Source organism: Aethalodelphis obliquidens, unplaced genomic scaffold (genome assembly GCF_003676395.1).
Source record: "Aethalodelphis obliquidens isolate GAN/ISIS:26980383/991018 unplaced genomic scaffold, ASM367639v1 scaffold4, whole genome shotgun sequence".
NCBI classification, from domain to species: Eukaryota; Metazoa; Chordata; class Mammalia; order Artiodactyla; family Delphinidae; genus Aethalodelphis; species Aethalodelphis obliquidens.
In genome coordinates, this window is record NW_020837948.1 from 83322507 (window position 1) to 83338108 (window position 15602).

General features: G+C 38.5%; 1 protein-coding gene across 1 annotated transcript in view; it reads left to right on the plus strand.

The window, feature by feature from the left end:
- The window catches only part of C6 (complement C6), a 91101-nt gene that overhangs the window by 39741 nt on the left and 35758 nt on the right, over positions 1-15602 (plus strand). The window contains exons 9-14 of the mRNA XM_027101196.1: positions 6740-6906; positions 9313-9538; positions 10444-10615; positions 10950-11061; positions 14207-14339; positions 15241-15429. Coding sequence (XP_026956997.1) covers positions 6740-6906; positions 9313-9538; positions 10444-10615; positions 10950-11061; positions 14207-14339; positions 15241-15429 — 999 coding nt within the window. The remainder of the gene's footprint in view (positions 1-6739; positions 6907-9312; positions 9539-10443; positions 10616-10949; positions 11062-14206; positions 14340-15240; positions 15430-15602) is intronic.

Here is a 15602-nt window from a genome sequence, read left to right on the forward strand (position 1 = left end):
GGAACTCACCAAAAAAGATACCCCACATCCAAACTCAAAGGAGAAGCCACAATGAAACAGTAAGAGGGGCGCAATCACAATACAATCAAATCCCATAACTGCTAGGTGGGTGACTCACAAACTGGAGAACAATTATACCACAGAAGTCCACCCACTAGAGTGAAGGTTCTGAGCCCCATGTCAGGCTTCCCAACCTGGGGGTCTGGCAACAGGAGGAGGAATTTCCAGAGAATCAGACTTTGAAGGCTAGTGGGATTTGATTGCAGCACTTCAACAGGACTAGGAGAAACAGAGACTCCACTCTTGGAAGACACACACAAAGTAGTGTGCACATCAGGACCCAGGGGGAAGGAGAAGTGACCCCACAGGAGACTGAACCAGACCTACTTGCTAGTCTTGGAGGGTCTCCCGCAGAGGTGGGGGGCAGCTATGGCTCACCATGGGGACAAGGACACAGGCGGTGGAAGTTCTGGGAAGCACTCCTTGGTGGGAGTCCTCCCAGATTAGCCCCACCAAAGAGCCTCTAGGCTCCAGTGCTTGGTTGCCTCAGGCCAAGCAACCAACAGGGAGGGAACTCAGCTCCACCCATCAGCAGACAAGCGGATTAAAGTTTTACTGAGCTATGCCCACCAGATCAACACCCAGCTCTACCCACCACCAGTCCCTCCCATCAGGAAGCTTGCACAAGCCTCTTAGATAGCCTCATTCAACAGAAGACAGACAGCAGAAGCAAGAAAAACAACAATCCTGCAGCCTGTGGAACAAAAACTACATGGACACAAAGATAGACAAAATGAAAGGGCAGGGGCTTCCCTGGTGGCACAGTGATTAAGAATCCACCTGCCATGATATACTTAAAGTGATGAAAGGAAAAAACCTACAACCAAGTTTACTCTACCCGGCAAGGATCTCATTCAGATTCGATGGAGAAATCAAAAGCTTTACAGACAAGCAAAAGCTAAGAGAATTCAGCAACACCAAACCAGCTCTACAACAAATGCTAAAGGAATTTCTCTAAGTGGGAAACACAGAGAAGAAAAGGACCTACAAAAACAAACCCCAAAAAAATAAGAAAATGGTAATAGGAGCATATATATCAATAATTACCTTAAACGTGAATGGATTAAATGCTCCATCCAAAAGACACAGGCTTGCTAAATGGATACAAAAACAAGACCCATATATATGCTGTCTACAGGAGACCCACTTCAGACCTAGGGACACATACAGACTGAAAGTGAGGGGATGGAAAAAGATATTCCATGCAAACAGAAATCAGAAGAAAGCTGGAGTAGCAATACTCATATCAGACAAAATAGACTTTATAATAAAGAATGTTACAAGAAGTAAGGAAGGACACTATGTAATGATCAAGGGATCAATCTAAGAAGACGATATAACAATTATAAATAAATATGCACCCAACATAGGAGCACCTCAATACATAAGGTAACTGCTAACAGCTATAAAAGAGGAAACCAACAGTAACACAATAATAGTGGAGAACTTTAACACCTCACTTACACCAATGGACAGATCATCCAAACAGAAAATTAATAAGGAAACACAAGCTTTAAATGACACAATAGACCAGGTAGATTTAATTGATATTTATAGGACATTCCACCCCAAAACAGCAGATTACATTTTCTTTTCAAGTGCACATGGAACATTCTCCAGGATAGATCACATCTTGGGTCACAAATCAAGCCTCAGTAAATTTAAGAAAATTGAAATCATATCAAGCATCTTTTCTGACCACAACACTATGAGATTAGACATCAATTACAGAGAGAAAAGCATAAAAAACACAAACACACGGAGACTAAACAGTATGCTACTAAATAACCAAGAGATCACTGAAGAAATCAAAGAGGAAATAAAAAAATACCTAGAGACAAATGTCAATGAAAACAGGATGATCCAAAACCTATGGGATGCAGCAAAAGCAGTTCTAAGAGGGAAGTTTATAGCTATACAGGTCTACCTCAAGAAACAAGAAAAATCTCAAATAAACAACCTAACGTTACACCAAAAGGAACCAGAGAAAGAAAAACAAACAAAACCCAAAGTTAGCAGAAGGAAAGAAATCATATAGATCAGAGCAGAAATAAATGAAATAGAAACAAAGAAAGCAATACCAAAGATCAATAAAACTAAAAGCTGGTTCTTTGAAAGGATAAACTAAATTGATAAACCTTTAGCCAGACTCATCAAGAAAAAGAGGGAGAGTACTCAAATCAATAAAATTAGAAATGAAAAAGGAGAAGTTACAATGGACATGGCAGAAATACAAAGCATCCTAAGAGACTACTACAAGCAACTCTATGACAATAAAGAGGACAGCCTGGAAGAAATGGACAAACTCTTAGAAAAGTATAACTTTCCAAGACTGAACCAGGAAGAAATAGAAAATATGAACAGACTAATCACAAAGAATGAAATTGAAACTGTGATTAAAAACCTTGCAACAAAAAAAGTCCAGGACCAGATGGCTTCACAGGTGAATTCTATCAAATATTTAGAGAAGAGCTAACACCCATACTTCTCAAACGCTTCCAAACAATTGCAGAGGAAGGAACACTCCCAAACTCACTCTACGAGGCCACCATCACCCTGAGACCAAAACCAGACAAAGATACTACAAAAAAAGAAAATTACAGACCACTGATGAATATAGATGCAAAAATCCTCAGCAAAATACTAGCAAACAGAATCTAACAATACATTAAAAGGATCATAGACCATGATCAAATGGAATTTATCCCAGGGATGCATGGATTCTTCAATATATGCAAATCAATCAATGTGATACACCATGTTAACAAACTGAAGGATAAAAACCATATGATCATCTCAGTAGACGCAGAAAAAAACTTTTGACAAAATTCAACACCCATTTATGATAGAAACTCTCCAGAAGCTGGGCATAGAGGGAAACTACCTCAACATAATAAAGGCCATATATGACAAACACACAGCAAACATCATTCTCAAGGGTGAAAAACTGAAAGCATTTCCTCTAAGATCAGGAACAAGACAAGGATGTCCACTCTTGCCACTATTATTCAACATAGGTTTGGAAGTCCTAGCCACGGCAATCAGAGAAAAAAAAGAAATAAAAGTAATACAAATTGGAAAAGAAGTAAAACTGTCACTGTTTGCAGATGACATCATACTATACATACATAGATAATCCAAATGATGCCACTAGAAAACTACTAGAGCTAATCAATGAATTTGTTAAAGTTGCAGGACACAAAATTAATGCACAGAAATCTCTTGCATTCCTATACATTAACAATGAAAGATCAGAAAGAGAAATTAAGGAAACAATCCCATTCACCATTGCAACAAAAATAATAAAAAACCTAGGAATAAACCCACTTAAGGAGACAAAAGGCCTGTACTCAGACAACTATAAGACACTGATGAAAGAAATCAAAGACGAGACATGTCCTTAGATTGGAAGAATCAATATTGTAAAAATGACTACACTACCCAAAGCAATCTACAGATTCAATGCAATCCCTATCAAATTACCAATGGCATTTTTTACAGAACTAGAACAAAAAAATCTTAAAATTTGTATGAAAACACAAAAAACCCCAAATAGCCACAGCAATCTTGAGGGGGAAAAATGGAGCTGAAGGGATCAGACTCCCTGACTTCAGACTATACTACAAAACTACAGTAATCAAGACAGTATGGTACTGGCACAAAAACAGAAATATAGATCAATGGAACAGGATAGAAAGCCCAGAGATAAACCCCCACACCTTTGGTCAACTAACCTGTGACAAAGGAGGCAAGGATATACAATGGAGAAAAGACACCCTCTTCGATAATTGGTGCTGAGAAAACTGGACAGCTACATGTAAAAGAATGAAATTAGAACACTCCCTAACAACATACACAAAAGTAAACTCAAAATGGATTAGAGACCTAAATGTAAGATCGGAAAGTATAAAACTCTTAGAGGAAATCATAGGAAGAACACTCTTTGACATAAATCACAGCAAGATCTTTTGTGACCCACCTCCTAGAGTAATGGAAATAAAAACAAAAATAAACAAATGGAACCTAATGAAACTTAAAAGCTTTGGCAAAGCAAAGGAAACTACAAACAAGATGAAAAGACAACCCTCATAATAGGAGAAAATATTTGCAAACGAATCAACAGACAAAGGATTAATCTCCAAAATATATAAACAGCTCATGCAGCTCAATATTAAAAAAAAACAATTAAAAAATGGGTAGAAGACCTAAATAGACATTTCTCCAAAGAAGACATACAGTTGGCCAAGAGGTACATGAAAAGATGCTCAACATCACAAATTAGTAGAGAAATGCAAATCAAAACTACAAAAAGGTATCACCTCACACCGGTTAGAATGGGCATCGTCAGCAAATGTACAAACAAATGCTGGAGACGGTGTGGAGAAAAGGGAACACTTTTGCACTGTTGGTGGGAATGTAAATGGATACAGCCACTATGGAGAACAGTATGGAGGTTCCTTAAAAAGCTGAAAATAGGATTACCATATGACCCAGCAATCCCACTACTGGGAATATACCCAGAGAAAACCCTAATTCAAAAATACACGTGCACCCCAGTGTTCACTGCAGCACTGGTTACAATAGCCAGGTCACGGAAGCAACCTAAATGCCCATCAACAGACGAATGGATAAAGAAGATGTGGTACATATATACAATGGAATATTACTCAGCCATAAAAAGGAACAAAATTGGGGCTTTTGCAGAGATGTGAATGGACCTAGAGACTGTCATAGAGAGTGAAGTAAGTCAGAAAGAGAAAAACAAATATCGTATATTAACGCATATATGTGGAATCTAGACAAATGGTACAGATGAACCAGTTTGTAAGGCAGAAATGGAGACACAGATGTAGAGAACATACATATGGACACCAAGGGGGGAAAGCGCTGGGTGGGGGGGATGAATTGGGAGATTAGGATTGACATATATACACTAATATGTATAAAATAGGTAACTAATAAAAACCTGCTGTATAAAAGAAATAAAAATTTTTAAAAGAGCTGTGATTTGTCTATTTCTAACCCTGAGCTACTTTGATTAAATCATTTGACTCCAAACTTTTATAATCTGTAATGGTACCATTAAATTTTTTTGAGGATATATCCCTAATATATGTATACTTACTAACAAATGTTTATGAATATATTATTTCTAAAAATACATTATGGACAAAAATATATACAAGTGTGCAAACAGAAAATATCAAGAGATAATCTATATGAAATAAACAGATTTTTTCCTTGTCTTGCTCATATCATAATGATAATACTTCATAAAATTCCTTAAAATTTTTGATATGTTTTGAGAGTGGCTTGCTGTCAAACTCATGTTGTGATTGATGAGAAGCTTGTGGAAGAAATAGAAGTGTCTGCTCTTCCTTCTATTAGTTGTTTTCCTTATGTTTGCACTGTTGGTATCATCTTCAGTCTGCATTTTCTTTCTGGAATCCTTTTAAGCAATTTATTCACTTGTAAGCGTTCTGTTCAAAGTAGCTAATAGAATAGTAAATAGACTTAACTAGTTCTTTCTTCAGGGTCCCATTCTTAGCATATATAGCTCTTACCAGTGTCAATCCATTTATGACATATATCAATCTGCATATCAGAGTCACTGTCAATAGGTATATGATATATTGGCAAATAATAATTTCTCCCTTATTTTATTTGAAAATTAAATGCAAAAAAACTCTAAAAATTTCTTCTTATACCCCTCTTAAGCAGCTCACTTTGAAAAGGACCATACTTTTTTCATAGAGAGAGTATTTCACCCATTGTTCTAATCATCCTAGACTCTGTTACTGTAGAATTTCTAAACAGTTGGGGGCATAGCTGATCCTTACTGACACTCCAGAACAGACACCAGATTAATGCCATTAACTATTACCCATATCACTAGCCTCTTTCCCATTTGATTTTATTTCTCACTATAATTTCTTATTACTCAGTTCCTACCCATATTAAAGACACCATTAGTTAAGAGGAATAGTTTTGAAAATTTATATGAAAGATCTGTGCTGTATAGAGTAAACGCCAGTACCTCTAAAGCAACATTGTGCCAACTTTTAACTTGAGATTTAATTTTTTTTTTTTGGTTAGTTGTACTTTTACTCCTGTCTTTAAGCTTAAAGGTATTCTATCAACATTTTTCTGTAATTGTAGTCAGTTATGGCATGGCAGTCAACTGATTGGGTACCAGAAACCATGTGGTTTATGTTATTCCGGGGGCCCAAGACATATGCCCATATAAGTCAAAAGTGGGAGGCTTGGCATCAAAAAGCAGGAGACAGAGTCCTCAGGCCTTGGGCTACATCTGCATCCCAGCCCCCCTCCGCCCCCTTAGTATCCATGTGTTCCAGGCCAAATTACTTCTGGCTTCAATGTCCATGTTTGTAACACCTACTGCTCTGGGTTGTTAAGAGAATTACATAAATAATGAGTGCAGAGTGCCTGGCATACATGTGTTGCTTAATAAATGGTAGCTGTTGGCACTATTATTATCATTTCTATTATTAAACTCCCTATAGGGACAAGAGACGTGTTCTCTTGCTTTTCACTTAGTTTACTTAATTGAGCTACATGACTCTGCCATCTGCTTCTTTCTCCTGTGCAAATAGGCTTTACTTTCAAGTTTGAATTTGCAATAAAATTAAACGAGTAATTTTCTTGAAATACCTTGCAGGTTCATTTATTCAGGGATCAGAGAAATCCATATCCCTGGTTCAAGGCGGGAGGAGTGAGTATGCAGCAGCTTTGGCGTGGGAGAAAGGGAGTTCTGGTCCAGAAGAGAAGACATTTTCTGAGTGGTTAGAATCAGTGAAGGAAAATCCTACTGTGATTGACTTTAAGGTAAGATTGAAAAGCATTATGGGTAAGAGCTAAGGCAGTTCTCTGGCAGCCCAAACTGTACATCACACAATTCCTTTTCCATTTTCTTCTCAGATGATAAAAGAAATGTCTTTCTTTAGTATGTATGCACAACATACCTTTTTAAAAAACATTAAATTAAACATCTTTTGTTTATGCTGTTCAAACAAGCATTCTGTAGTACAGCATTTAGAATTCCCAGCACACATTAAATACCAGAAGAGGGAGTTTAGTGCATGAAAATGCCTAAACTTACCTGGAGTAGTGTTCTACTCGCCATGTATGGGGAGTAGAATGCCTAAACTTACCTGGAGTAGTGTTCTACTCCCCATGTATGTAATAAATTTGATTTCTGTACTTTTCTTGCAATTCTTTATTTGATGAGCCCTGCTAAATCTTCATTTATAGCTCTGTGGGGTAAATGGGATTTTAGACCCATTTGATTTTCTGTTTCTATCACCATTGATTAAATTTACCAGTCTTATATTTGTTGTAATTACATTAAAGGGTGATTTTTATTAGGTATGAAATACTTTGTCCACAAATCAGTCATTTGCCACTTTGAGCCAGTTTTGCCTAAAACATAAGCACATTTTAAAAAGCTCCTTAAGGAGCTATTCTGCTCATTTCATTTAAATGAAAATAAAGGAGTTCAATCATCATGAAGGCAGAATGATTTACATGTAGCATGAAGATACTTGGAGCTCTACAGGTTACGGTAGGAAAATGAGGTCCAGCTGCCCATCTGGGCACTTGTGAGTCATACACTTCACTAGAGAGTCATTCCTCTGAGGTTTTAAAATGTTAATTAAAATGAGCCCTGGAAGACCGAAACAGACATTTCTCCAAAGAAGATACACAGATTGCCAACAAACACATGAAAGGATGCTCAACATCTCTAATCATTAGAGAAATGCAAATCAAAACTACAATGAGGTATCACCTCACACCAGTTAGAATGGGCATCATAAGAAAATCTACAAACAACTAATGCTGGGGAGGGTGTGGAGAAAAGGGAACCCTCTTGCACTGTTGGTGGGAATGTAATTGATACAGACACTATGGAGGCTCCTTAAAAAACTAAAAATAGAACTACCATACGACCCAGCAATCCCACTACTGGGCATATACCCCGAGAAAACCATAATTCAAAGAGTCATGTACCACAATGTTCATTGCAGCTCTATTTACAATAGCCAGACGTGGAAGCAACCTAAGGGTCCATCGACAGATGAATGGATAAAGAAGATGTGACACACATATACAATGGACTATTACTCAGCCATAAAAAGAAACGAAATTGAGTTTGTAGTGAGGTGGATGGACCTAGGGTCTGTCGTACAGAGTGAAGTAACTCAGAAAGAGAAAAACAAATACCATATGCCAACACGTATATATGGAATTTAAAAAAAAATGGTTCTGAAGAACCTAGGGGCAGGACAGGAATAAAGACACAGATGAAGAGAATGGACTTGAGGACATGGGGAGGGAGAAGGGTAAGCTGGGACGAAGTGAGAGTGGCATGGACATATATACACTACCAAATTTAAAATAGATAGCTAGTGGGAAGCAGCCACATAGCACAGGGAGATCAGCTCGGTGCTTTATGACCACCTAGAAGGGTGGGATAGGGGATATGGGGATGTATGTATACATATAGCTGATTCACTTTGTTATAAAGCAGAAACTAACACACCATCGTAAAGCAATTATACTCCAATAAAGATGTTAAAAAAAAATGAACCCCGATTTTGTGTTAGCTCCATATTTGTTACTGTAATTCTTCTATTGATCCTACCAGCAAGTTCATTTCTCTATTTTGTCTCTCCACATTTTCTCATCTGGTTCCATCAAAAGCCAGTAGTAGTGTCCCTGGAAAAACAGAGAACACTGAAAGCCTCTCTTCGCCCTTTCCAGATTTTTCTCCTTGAGTCAAACTTGATGAGCCTTCAGCAAAGCATTCCTGAGCTGCCTAACTCTTGGTCACTTTTCTCAGTACTTTGATGCATGCATTTGATGCTTAATAAACAAGTCGATGTAAATCCAAGTAAGCGACACCTCACGTGAGGCTTCCTCTATAGTAGAATTCTGGGGAAAGTAAGCTCCAGATACTTTATACCTGCCATGTTTTAGGGACAACAGAAGCCAGCTAACCTTGCAGATAGCTGCTCTACCCACTGTAGAAGGGAAAGAAGCTCCCCCACCCTCATGGGAAGGGATTTTCTCCACTAGTCCAATTGACAGATATACCATATTCTACAACAATCCCTTTGAAGTGTGGGATTTTCCATACCTTGCCTCTCATTCTATGGGAATTGGGCGATGATGGCAACATATGCCAAAGAGATGTGACTCTGACTGGACCTCCTCTCTCCCATCTGCTCTTAGCTTGCTCCCATTACAGACCTGGTAAGAAATATCCCCTGTGCGGTGACAAGACGGAACAACCTCATGAGAGCTTATCGAGAATATGCAGCCAAGTTTGACCCCTGCCAATGTGCTCAATGCCCTAATAACGGCCACCCCACGCTCTCAGGGACTGAATGTCTGTGCGTGTGCCAGAGCGGCACCTACGGTGAGAACTGTGAGAGGCGCTCTCCGGATTACAAATCTAGTAAGTGTCAGTAACTTGCTATAAGGTAGGAAGCTTTCCCCTCCCAAAGGTATTGTAGGTTGGTCAATGAAAACAACAAAACAAAACAAAACTTCTCTGCATAAGAGAACTGCATAAGCAATTTCCACCTTACGCAAACTCACAAGGAAAACAGGCCTGGAGAAAGTTAGACTCAAAGGTCAAACAGTCCTGGTGTGAATCTCAGCTGTAACCTACCAGCTATGTGACCTTGGGAAAGTCACCTAACCTCTCTATGCCTCAGTCTGTTCATCCATAAAATGGGGATAATGCCACTATATACCCCAAAATTATATATGTGTATATATATATATAAAATATACAGCACAATGCCTATAACATAAAATAGATAAAATAATAAAACACACTATAAAGTAAAATATGTGATGCTCTTGTTAACCTCTTGTGCATTATAATGTAGAATGAGGGTGGCATGTAATAAGGGATAAATTAAGACACAACCAAAGTTTTCACACAGGACCAAGCAATGTTCATACCTCTAACCCTCCTTAGAAAGAGGATATGTCATGGGAGTAAGAATATAGTCTATTACCTTTAAAAATGTAATTTTATATATATTCTATTTGGAAGAAGTTCACATGTATACATATATTTATGTATATATGTATGTGTGAGATATGTTGCTGATAGTTGAAAATGATTCATAGTTGTTGCCATTTTATTCAGGCTGTGGGAACAGGAAAGGGAAATCAGGTGATATGTCAGGCCCTTTGCGCAGATAATTTCTTTTAATCCTCACAATAATCCTATGATATTCCACAAAGGCTCTCACAGCTAAACTGCGAGGAAGGCAAGTTGACCTGGCTTCAAAGCCCCAATTCTCCCAGAGGCACCATGATCGGTGGATGGGTCTTCCTGTGTTCCAGATGCTGTAGACGGGAACTGGGGCTGCTGGTCTTCCTGGAGCACGTGTGATGCTACTTACAAGAGATCGAGAACCCGAGAATGCAACAACCCTGCCCCCCAGCAAGGAGGGAAAAGCTGTGAGGGGGAGAGGCGGCAAGTGGAGCACTGCACATTTTCCATAATGCAGAACGAGTAAGGATGGATACGGGGAGAGAGCAGGGCATCTCCCCCAACACCGCTACTAAACTAGACAGTTATTTATTTTCTTACTGCTAGGTAAAGAAATGATTAGAATTTTACCTATTCCAACGCAACATATCAGTGAGGTGTTAGATCGGCTGCTACCCCTTTTTCTCTCTGTTTTCTCTCTTTTTTAAATGTATTATATACATATATATACACACATATATAATGTGTATATACGCATGCATATATGTGTATACACAAACATGTAAATGTGTATATACATATATATATATACACACAAATTTATTGTATTATACACACGTTTATTTTTCCCTTTTAGTGGACAACCATGCATCAGTGATGATGAGGAAGTGAAAGAAATAGACCTCCCTGAATTAGAATCAGATTCAGGGTGTCCTCAACCAGTCCCTCCAGAAAATGCATTTATCCGGGTAAGCATCCTGACCTTTACTTTAGGTTTGGAATCCAAAAAAACAGAACTTAGGAAACATGCACTTTCTTTTATTTAGAGTTATTTTTTTCTTAGTTTAATACCTGTTGACTTAAAAAGTAAAAAAGGAATATTTAGAAAGTCTCCATCACTTTTCCCTGTGAATTCCCTGGAGGTGTCCTCATACCTGGTTGCTAGACCAAACTAACACACACACTTTTGTGTGCCTTGGCACTACTAACTCGTGTGGTGGTACATTTATGTGAGTGGAGAATGGTTTGGATGACTTCTGTAGGAATCTGCAACTAAGATCTGACTGTTTATTTCTGAATCTGAGCAAAGTAACCCCCTATGTAAGGCACGTTATCAGAGAAACAAACTAGTCTTGACCGTAACATAGGAGGTGTTGAGTCTGTAATGGCTTCTTAGGTTAAAAACCTATAGAACTCTTAAGCAGTCAGTACAGTTTTAATACCTTTTAATTTTATCATTTTTCATTAAACCACTATATGTTTCTATGATTAAAAACAACTAAATACTTTTTGTTAGACAGTTCTGTGGCTTTAGATATAAACTTTCAGGAGATAGATAATATTTAAAATTGATCACAGGAGGCATGGGCCCTAATCAATTTTACCTTTTTTTAAAAAAAGTTTACCTTTCTTAAACCCAGTAAGGCCTTTAATCTGTTTCCAACTGTATCATATTTATGATCAAAAATCAATACCCTCGATTCTCCAGGGCCAGCAAATAAATATCCATGGAGCTTAGTCTGGGCTAATGTATCTTCCCTGTTCATTCATCTTCTGTTCATGTATAAGGTACCAGGCCTAAAGTTGTGAGGGGGAGGAAATATTGGAGGGGGAGTAATGTCGATTAGTCTTTACTCTAGAACCAGAGATTCTCACACTCCAGATGCACTAGAGGCTAATCTTGAGCAGGGCCCAGAAACTTCCATAACTAACAAGATTCCTGGTAATACCGATGCTGCTAGTTCAGAAGTCACACTTTGGAAACGAATCCTTTAGAATAGGAGTTAACAAATTATGGCCCACAGACCAAATCTGACCTGCCCTCTGTATTCTTTTCTTTTCTTTTTTTAATGAAATTTATTGGAACACAACCACATTCCTTTGTTTACATAATGACCATAGCTGTTTTGTGCAACTGTGACACAAGGTGACAGACACTGCCTGACCTGCAATTGATGATCAAGGCCCTTTATAGAAGTTTTCCAGTCCCTGCCCTACAACAGTATCCTCAGAATTACATTTTATCAGATCCAGATACCTAAATAATTTTTAATCTCTTTGTGCCAGCTGCTTAAATAAAGTATTAAAATGATTGACATTCTAATTTTAAAAACACACAAAAGGTTTAAACAGTGATTCATTCTTCTAATGACTCTACAAAATTAGATTATATGTTTCCATTTCCATGAATAGGTTCACTCCTTGTTTTAATTTGTTCTTTATTTAAGGCCTAATTCCTACCTGATGATAGTTTTTGCACAAAAGTAATACAATTTTAACTTTTCCTAATGAGTACCTTCTAGATTCCTAGTAGCAAAATGCTCCTTATATGGAGTCAAACAGAGGCAGGTATGCCTCATTTCAGGCTAGAGCAATCATGTCATTGCACGTGAAGATATCTTTTCAGTGACCAAGACACAGGTCCTACCCCCATTGGCAAGTGACAGTGACTAAGGGTTCTTGTTTAGTCGGTCTAGCAGATATGTCGGACAAAGCTTGATGGTTGCAACATACACTTATACGTTATAGCTTCATAAAAGAAATGGAAGCAGAAGTTTATGACAATAATTTATTTCAGGATGAATGTGCAGTCTTTGAATAAAACATCTAGATCATTAATACTACTCATCATGCCATTTCCCTTGGAAACACAGCCATACCCATAATAACCAAAGATGGAATGCTCTTTTTTGTATTCAGGAAATTAATCATCTTCTAGGAGAAAAGTTGAATCACATGGCCAAGTAATAACAAATGTTGACGACTGAGCTTTCACCTCCCTCAAAATTCCCAACTTCGATTCTCAGAGAATAATTTCCTAGTCAATTCTCTGTACTTGTCTCCCACTAGGTAAGGAAAGAGTTTCATTACTGTTACATTACTGTCTTCCTAAGAAGGAGAGTGTTTTGCATTTTTTCAGCAAAGAGTTATTAAGCCCCGTGTAAAGGTTTGTGAGGGGAGACCTGGTAATAGAAGTGCCACTCAAGTGTATGGGTGGGGATGATAAATGCGATAAACGTAAATTAGAGCTTTGGACAAGTTTCCCCCCAAAACTGAAAGGATGGTACACCGGATGAAGCTGGGGAAATGAAAGAGATTCTCCACAGAGGAAGTTCTATTTGAGTTGGGTCTTGAGAGAACGGAAGAGAGAAGATGTTGAGGATAGAGGGAACAGCCAGGTAAAGACAGGGAGGCATGAAAGAGAGTATTATGTGCAAAGAATAGCAGATGGCTTTGTTTTGCTAGATGATAGTTTCTATTGGAAGAAATGGCAAGAGGTGAGGATGGGAAAGTGGGTTAAATCTCATATTCCAAGCTAAGAATATAAAACCCATCTTATCTTTAAAATCTTTTAGTGAACCCCAAATGCCAGGAGTTGTACTTTAATTACACATTAACTGGGAAAGTATATGATTATAAATAGGTTATTAGGAACACTTTCAAATGATTTGTAGTCAGTGTGTTACCATAGCATCTGCATATATTTGCTGCGTATGCAGGATACATTTTTTATTCCATTTATAGCCACTACAGGATTCATATATAGTTTTCTTTTTCTTGCAATAGTAAGCCATCTCATATACAGAGGGGAGCAAGTTATTAATTAAAATAAGTATATATATTCTAATCAATTGAAGCAGCAATATGGAAGATGGATTAGAAGAGGGACCGATTAGATAGTTGTCCTGGTAAGAGATAATACATGCTGTAAGCAAAGACAATGATGATGGCAAAAGAAAGGAGAGAATTTTGAGACATATTTAGAAGTAGAAATTGAGCAGACTCTGAGTAGATACAAGAGTGAAGGAACAGAAAGAATCCAGGAGGACCCCGAGGTGTTTGAAGGTATTATTCATAACATTAGTAATGTGCTGATTTCTGTTTTAATTCTAGAATGAAAGGAAACTGTACTCCGTTGGGGAAGAAGTTGAAATCATATGCCTTACTGGTTTCAAACCTGTTGGATACCAGTACTTCAGCTGCTTACCAGACAGAACCTGGAGGCGAGGAGATGTGGAATGCCAACGTGAGAACTGGGCAGGCCTTCCACATGACTCTGCTAGAGAATGGATGTGCCCCAAATAGAGCAAAGTCACACCCTTAGATTAGTACACTTTACTATTTTTTTAGTAACTCTAGTGAAAAGGTTTAGTAAGGCAGAAAGTAGGATTCATCTGCTCAAATTAGATTTCAAACTATCTTCATATTTTAGTTTTCCTGCCCCTGAGTATTAGCGGGACTGTGAGGCATGTGTTTAAGAAGAAATCTGCGAAGTCTGCTAACTGCATCTAACCACAGGCATCTGCCTTGCCCGATGTACAAAGAGATGTGAAATAATGAGTCCCAGGAAGCTGATACTTACACTCTTTGTGTATCAGAGATGGGATTTTTTGTGTGAAATGCAATTTTCTCCTTGGAGCACATCCACATCCTTTGCTCAAAGAGAGAGGAGGAGGTTGCAGGCTCCCCACATACCCATGCCTCAGGAAAGTCAAAATGCGATTAAACAAGGCTCAGATGGGGACTCCAAACAGTTATTCTGGAATATCATGACACAGAGTTGAGACCAGTGTCAATTAGAACATCCTGTCTCTGGGTCACCCACAATGTGGTGACTTGCTTTTGGGAAAACTCACTGGGGAGAAGAGTGGAAAAGATTATTTCTTGAAAAGCTCCCAATGATATAATGAAAGGAGTATCTGAAGGCAGTTCCTTAGCAAGTTCTTCAGTTAATGGAACTAAAGACAGTTTCCCAGTTTCTAAACTGGGATCCTCAACCCCCAGTCTTTCTCATCAAAAGGCAGCATTAAAGCTGAACCAATGCGGTAAATCATATTAAAATCACTTCTTGGATTGCACAAAATCTGCCTGTATCCATTGAGTATTCTGCTCCACCAAATACATCTGAAATATTTCTCTCTCTGCAGGGACAGAGTGCCTCAAGCCAGTGGTGCAGGAAGCACTGACACTGTCACCATTTCAGACATTATATAAAATTGGTGAATCCATTGAGCTAACCTGCCCCAGAGGCTTTGTTGTTGCTGGGCCGTCTAGGTACACATGCAGTGGGGATTCCTGGACACCTCCCATTTCAAGCTCACTCACCTGTGAAAAAGGTGAGTAGCTGCTCAGGATACTGGGGTCTGCTAAGTTGGTGTCCTTTGTGGTTGGTCGTGTAGCATCTACAGAGGAGCTATTTCTTAAGAAGATTCACTGGCGGGCTGGGTTGTATTTCACCCGTGTCGATGATGAGGTCAGGCAGCACATAAGTAGCTATTGGTCAAGTGGA